This window comes from Grammomys surdaster, unplaced genomic scaffold (genome assembly GCF_004785775.1).
Source record: "Grammomys surdaster isolate TR1022 unplaced genomic scaffold, NIH_TR_1.0 257, whole genome shotgun sequence".
NCBI classification, from domain to species: Eukaryota; Metazoa; Chordata; class Mammalia; order Rodentia; family Muridae; genus Grammomys; species Grammomys surdaster.
In genome coordinates, this window is record NW_021604698.1 from 5,847,667 (window position 1) to 5,854,134 (window position 6,468).

The following is a 6,468-nucleotide window of genomic DNA, read 5'->3' on the forward strand; positions in this document are numbered from 1 at the left end:
CCCCACCTCTACTCTTTTCTCAACTCCCTTTCCCAGGCCCACAAATAAACTCTCTTCTATACTAGACCTGCCATATGGCTGGTACCTGAGGGGGAAGGGATGCCTTAGCGTGGGCCCGCCGAGGCACCCCTCCCACCTCACCATATCTCATCCTACTAACATATCCTGGGTCCTTTTTATAAAACACAACAAGTGGTCCTTGGGCTTCTGCACAGTCACTTACTTGGTCCAGGGTTTACATTTGTCTGTGGATGAAGAGACATCTGAGAAGAAGCCCAGGAGGCAGGGCGTGCACACTGTGTCCATGTTGAGCTGCACTGTCAAAAAACAAACAAACAAAAAACAGATAAAAAGCAAGGGGACACTTAGATATCGGCCAGGATGGCGTCTTGTCCCTGGAGTACTACCCCCATGTCTCCCAAGTCTGCCTGGCCAGCTGTATCTCCTGCCTTCAGCTCCTCCAGGCTTGGGGGGAGGAAGAGCTTACAGCGTTTTGTTCAGAAAATGGCTTCTTTCACATCAGGCCACTGAGACTAATGTCCAGCTAAAGCCAGCTTTGCCTTCAACATATTTCCTCTATAGTCTTATGTAGCTGGAATTTGCTGTCTGGCTATCCCCAGCCTTCATGGCTGCATCGGCTTTCACCAGCCAGCAAATGTGGTACCATCACTATCTATGAGGGAAATCAGTTCTTCCAAATCCAAGGTATGTGGTTACTCGAATGTCAAGGGGCAGGAGTGGTTTTTGAAACATTTCTGGTCCCAAGCATGTTGGATATAAGCTATAAGACACTATTCACTACAAAAGTTATGATTTCAAAACCCAGAACAATTGAAATGCCTGAATCAACAGTTAACTTCTTAAATAAATGGTGGTGCATTGCCACAGTGACAATGGTCAGCTTGACTTCACCAGGCTAAGGACCAACTTAGCTTACCAACTACACCTTTCCCCCTCTAAAAACAATCAATCAAACAAACGAACAAACAAACCAAAACCAACCTTGTAAGTTTCTTCCTCCTGTACAAGGATTGGAATCTAGCTTTTCTACCAAGGGATGACATGATTACCTAGAGCCTCTGCTGTAATGTCTCATAGCACAGAAGTAATTACTGACACTGTGTGAAGGAAGAGGACTGGGCTGCATCCCAAGCGAACATAGACACAAGTGATGAGAAAGCATGCATCTTGCCTTCATCCACAATACTCAGAGCAGATACTGGTCCTGACCAGAGATCCTGATTCACTCTCCTGTTCCTCCTAAGCATCCTAAGAGATGTCTCAGGCGTCTCCTGTCTTTATTGTATCTGGCTCACGATGTCTTGGTAAGCACAAGCAAACAAGACTGAGTGCAATGTGAAACCAACATCAGGCCATTGGCTGGTGCCAAACCCACAAATGACTTTTGGGTAGTAGCATTTCTGTGACTTATTTTTCAAAAAATACAAACCTAAAATGAGAAATTAAAATTCTTGGTACATGCCTGAGGTATATGTCTGATTTTTATAATTTGGCTCAATAAATAAGATACAGTGTCACACTGGACAATGTGACTGACTTTCAAACAATTGTAGCAATGGCAGGACCATTTACCAACTAACATTGACTGAGACAGCATTTTTAAACATGAACACAGGGGCTAGAGTTTGGTTCCCAGCGCCCACACACAAAGGCCTGTAATGCTCAGTGGATTCAAGACCTCTGGTTTCCTCAGATACTGGCATTCACACTGCATGCACAGTTTTACAACCAGGTTTCTCACACTAAAGGAGAAGTCACACTCCTATCTGCTCCACACCCTGCTGTAGACCTAAGTCTTAGCTGTACTGTATTCTAAGCCAGGAGGTGAAATACCAGAGACCATAAAACTGGACTCACAGCAGCCTGGTCCTGTTTCTTTTTCCCTCCTGGCCCAGAGCAGAAGAGTGGACAGAGAATGGTATTGGGGACCAGGTCAGCTGTTTTGAATTCAAATAGACTGCAAGTTGGGGCATGAGTGATTGATTCTTTTGTGGGTAGAGGAGAGAGTCTCTTGTAGCCCAGGCTGGCCTCAAACTCACTGTGTAGCTAAAGATGGCTCTGAACTTCTGATCCTCCTGCCTTAATGCCAGAGTGCTAGGATTACCAATGTGCCACCATTCTAGGATTTATTCGGTACTAGACATCAAATCCAGGAATTTGTGCACAAAGCTGGCGAGCATTCTACCAACTGAGCTTACATCCCCAGCCGCAGAAGTGAATTTCATTCACCTACTGTCAAAAGTGTATCTTTTCCAAGGCTTGAAGGCTAAGGGAACTGTTAGGTCTCACACCCTGGTCAAAGGCTGAGGTTCCTATTAACACATCCAAGCAGACACCAGTGCCAGCAGGTTCTCCCAGCATCCTTCAGTCCCAGGTACAGGGTCTGCTTGTCTGCAAATCCCGCCCCCCACTGACTCCCCCAGCCCAGGGGCTGGGCTGATCTTCCCCAAGCTGCCTCTCCCTGTATGATCCAGCCATTTTGGTTACACTACTTCTTTTTACCCTTTAAATCCTGACCTCTTCCTGGTCTACTGGCTCTCATCTGTCCCCTCTCCTCCCCCCTCTCCCCACATGGTGCAGCTCATGATCATGTCCAGCCTGGATTCTCCCAGATGGGTCCGCCTCAGGCTATGCTCTCCCATATATCTATAATAAGCCTTCTCCACCATGCCCAGGAGAAGTCATATCCTTCTTATTTCTTTTTTTTTCATCCAAGAACATCGTCCAGAAATCATAAAGTTCACACCTAGTTCACAAAGGTGGGAAGTCTGTGGCCAGGTCGAGGGCTTTGTCTATTTTAAAAGCAGAATTCGGAGGGAGTCAATATGGTAGGTAGGGAGGTCTGTCTTTGGGAATTAAAAGCTCAAGTTGACTTTTCCGAGAGAGAGCATATGCAGGTGAGTCAGGGCTGAGGCAGAGGCCTGCTGTACTAGCTAGATACATTCTTCCGTGTGGACTCAAGTAATTAATATTTTAATTTTCCCAGCCCTTGTCCAAGCATGCTGGCTTTAAAATCATGTCTTTAAGTGAAAGACTGGCACGAATCAGCAGCCACTGGTTACACTCTGAAAACCTGCTTTGTAACACTTCCTGGAAGCTGGGAGAGCGACTGACTCTCAGAAGCACTTTCGTAAGCTGAAAGGATTTCTGCTTCTGTGCTTTCAACAAAGCTGAAGGACACAATGGGGTTCTCAGATGACAGAGCATTAAAAATAGACCCGACTTCACGTCACTAGTGAGCAAAGATGTCGGACTCAGAAGGTGCTCTGGGAACTGTGAGTCTCAGCAGCTCCATAAACAACAGCTCAGAGACTGGAAGTGCGAAAGGACTCTGGGTGCTAATGCATAGCACTAGCCCCACACTCTGCCCCAGTGCAAACCCGGCAAGCCTACTCTCAAAGTTCAGAAGGTGTGAACGTTTACAACTTTTTTTTTTTTTTTGGTTTTTTGAGACAGGGTTTCTCTTTGTAGCCCTGGCTGTCCTGGAACTCACTCTGTAGACCAGGCTGGCCTCGAACTCAGAAATCCGCCTGCCTCTGCCTCCCAAGGGCTGGGGTTAAAGGCATGCGCCACCACCGCCCGGCCATTTACAACTTTATAAAGAATTTAAAAGGCATATAATGAGCATGGTGGCAGCTCTATCTATGAAGGAAAAAAAACCTACCCAAGTCAATTCAATTAAATTTTTTGTTTTCAAATTAGTGCTTACACTTCATGTGAAGGGATATGAAAAGGTGATTAGCAAAGACTTCCAGGTAGAAGGTGGGTGAATGCAAACAGAGAAGGAAGTGTGTGTCCTTGGCAACAGCCAGGTGAAGTCCAGCTTTTACACTCCTGGGGCTGGCGTGCAGGGGTGAGGGGAGACTGGGCTTTGCACTCCCGTGGCTGGAGTGCAGGGGTGAGGGGAGACAGGGTTTTACACTTCCGTGGCTGGCTTGCAGGGCAGGGGCTGCGGTCAGAAGACCTCCCGGCTCTGTCTACAGGAGCTTCCACTTTTGTTTCGTTTTAGGCAAAGTCTCTCACTGGCCTGGAACTTGGCCTAAGCTAGCTGGCCAGTCTGCTTCAGGGATTCACGTGTACTGGCTTCCCCTCTTGCTGGAGCTGGGATTGGCTTTTACTGTGGGTTTTTGGTTCTCACGCTTGGGAAGCACTTTACAGCAGAAATATCTGTCTCCCAGGCCTCCATCGCCTGCTTTCAAAGTGTTATTGCGGCTGCAGTTTCCCAACAGCAAAGTCTTTAGGAGCCCTTTACATTTGAAATAATGTTTGTAGATGTCAGTTTACAGTGTGTCCAGAGGTGCGCACCCTCTTCTAAGAGGCCGTGTGCTCTGTAATGCTTTGGCGTATCTCTGCACTATACTATTTAATACTAAGTGAGTACCCTCGGGTTTCACATATTGAGAACCATAGCCACAAAAGGGACAGAGGGGTGAGGGAATTTGGGACGACTGCCCGTGTGCTGTTCCAAACCAGACTAAACTGATGGTTCAGCTGTAGTTCTTTGGAGGTAGCTGGGCTCCCTGGAGGACCCTTGACACAGCCATGACAAATCCCAGGAAGCCCCCTGGACAGGGGTTAAAGGCAGGGCTCGTTGGGAGAGCTTACACCAGCAACCGTGCAGCCATACAGGGATACTGGGTGACAGACACACAAGTAACCGAGCCGTACAGGGATGCTGAGCTCCGAAGCCCGGTGCGCACTCCGTGTTCCGGCGGCAACACTCGCAGTCTGCGTTCCAGTGGTAGCCTGCCGTGCAGGCACAGCGACGTGGGGCCGTGTGGTTGCCAGGATCCACCGCCACCAGGGCTTTGCCTGCAGGAGACAAGAGACGATCAGCGTCCAATCAGCGTCCAGCGAGGGGCAGGAGATGCAGATACACTGTCTCCCTCCCAGTTCCAAACAGCCCACTAGCCAGCTGCATCTGGCTGCCAACAGAATGACTCACTGTGGGTTTGAGGAACTCCGGAGTTCCTTCCCATACTTCCTTATTGGTAGGAAACCGTCCAACAGACCCGTTTTGCCCTAATAACTGGGAGTTGTGTAGGCTGTCTAAACAGTCTTGTGTTAGTAGGTTTTGTTATTTAAACACACAGCAGTGAACAGTTGCTTGACTTTTGTGTTCTTTGGTAAATGCAGATGTCACACACACTGTTAAGCAAAGTTTAGCTAGACATCAGGGCTTTTCTGGAGCTGTGAACTCATCCCCGGGGTCCTGAAGGCTCTGTCTGGGGTGCTAGACAAGTGGACAAAGCAGAAGCAGGCAGTGGGCCACACTTGGGCAGCAGACTGTCCCATGGGCCAGGGTTACACACTGTGTCTTCCCAATAGAGGGAAAGTGCCTGCCTTCCTACCCTAATCTTCCAGCTTCTCTTAGTTTTCCAGAATATAGGCATATGGGGATTTAAGCTATAGTAACTCATTTAACTATATAAGTGTCCAACACACACAAATCATTCTTGTTACTCAGATTCACAGGAATTTCTGTGTTCACTATACCTTCTATCAACAGAGTGTGTTTGCAGTCATTCCTGGACATGGTGAACCACACAAGGCTTAGAGTCACTCTACACTCCTAACAGGAACCTCTTTTCCTCCCCGTCTCTGCCTCCCACCTTCCAGTGTAGTACTGGAGACTGAAACTACAACCTCACGCATGCCAGTCATGCAGCCCACCACTTGGTTAGGTCCCCAGCCTAAACTAGTCTCCTTGCTGCTGTCTATCCAATGTTGATTTTCTCAGTTTTGCTTTCATTGGACGATGACCTATTTTAAATGGTCCCACGTGCAGTGGTGTCTTGTGTTCTACATACAAGAAGGCAGTGATGTACCTTGCCCAGAAAACATATGTGTGGTATAAAGTTTTGTATAAGTTTGAGTTGTGTGCCTACTCAAAAACGTATCTAGTAAACAATAACACACAGGAAAAGGGATATGTGCCGGTGGTGATGTCCCACTGGCCCCAGGGGCTTGTTAGAATCCAGGTCTAAATTCTCTTAGGAGCAGTCAGTGGTTCAGGACTCACTAATTCAATGGTTGTGCTGACTTCATAGAACATAGCTACTGTAAATAAGGAAACTGGATTGTACAGGCGTGCACGCACATAAAGTTATAACTATTTAAAATCACCTAGGTGACTATAGAAACCGCTTACTGGTTAAAAGCCCATTCTGCTCCTGCAGAATCTACATTCCATTCCCAGCACTTGTTGAGGTTTGGTCATTTGCTTGTATTGTAATGCTAAATACCGACACACACACACACAAAGGCCTAATTGGTCCAAGGATGAATTTGCACATAGACCAAAATGACTATGTGATCTTGCTCCCAAGTTATCCCTGATTGGTGAATAAAGATGCCTACAGCCTGTAGCTCAACATAATTGAGATAGGCTGGGCTGGGGTTCCTGAGCTTGGGCTTGGAGGCTTTGAGGAGAGGAGAGGAGAGGAG

General features: G+C 47.4%; 1 protein-coding gene across 1 annotated transcript in view; it reads right to left on the reverse strand.

Annotated features, from left to right (window-relative positions):
* The window catches only part of Tnfrsf11a (TNF receptor superfamily member 11a), a 46,997-nt gene that overhangs the window by 8,946 nt on the left and 31,583 nt on the right, over positions 1-6,468 (reverse strand). Inside the window, exons 5-6 of the mRNA XM_028775651.1 lie at positions 4,690-4,833; positions 224-317 (exon numbers count right to left, since the gene is read on the reverse strand). Coding sequence (XP_028631484.1) covers positions 224-317; positions 4,690-4,833 — 238 coding nt within the window. The remainder of the gene's footprint in view (positions 1-223; positions 318-4,689; positions 4,834-6,468) is intronic.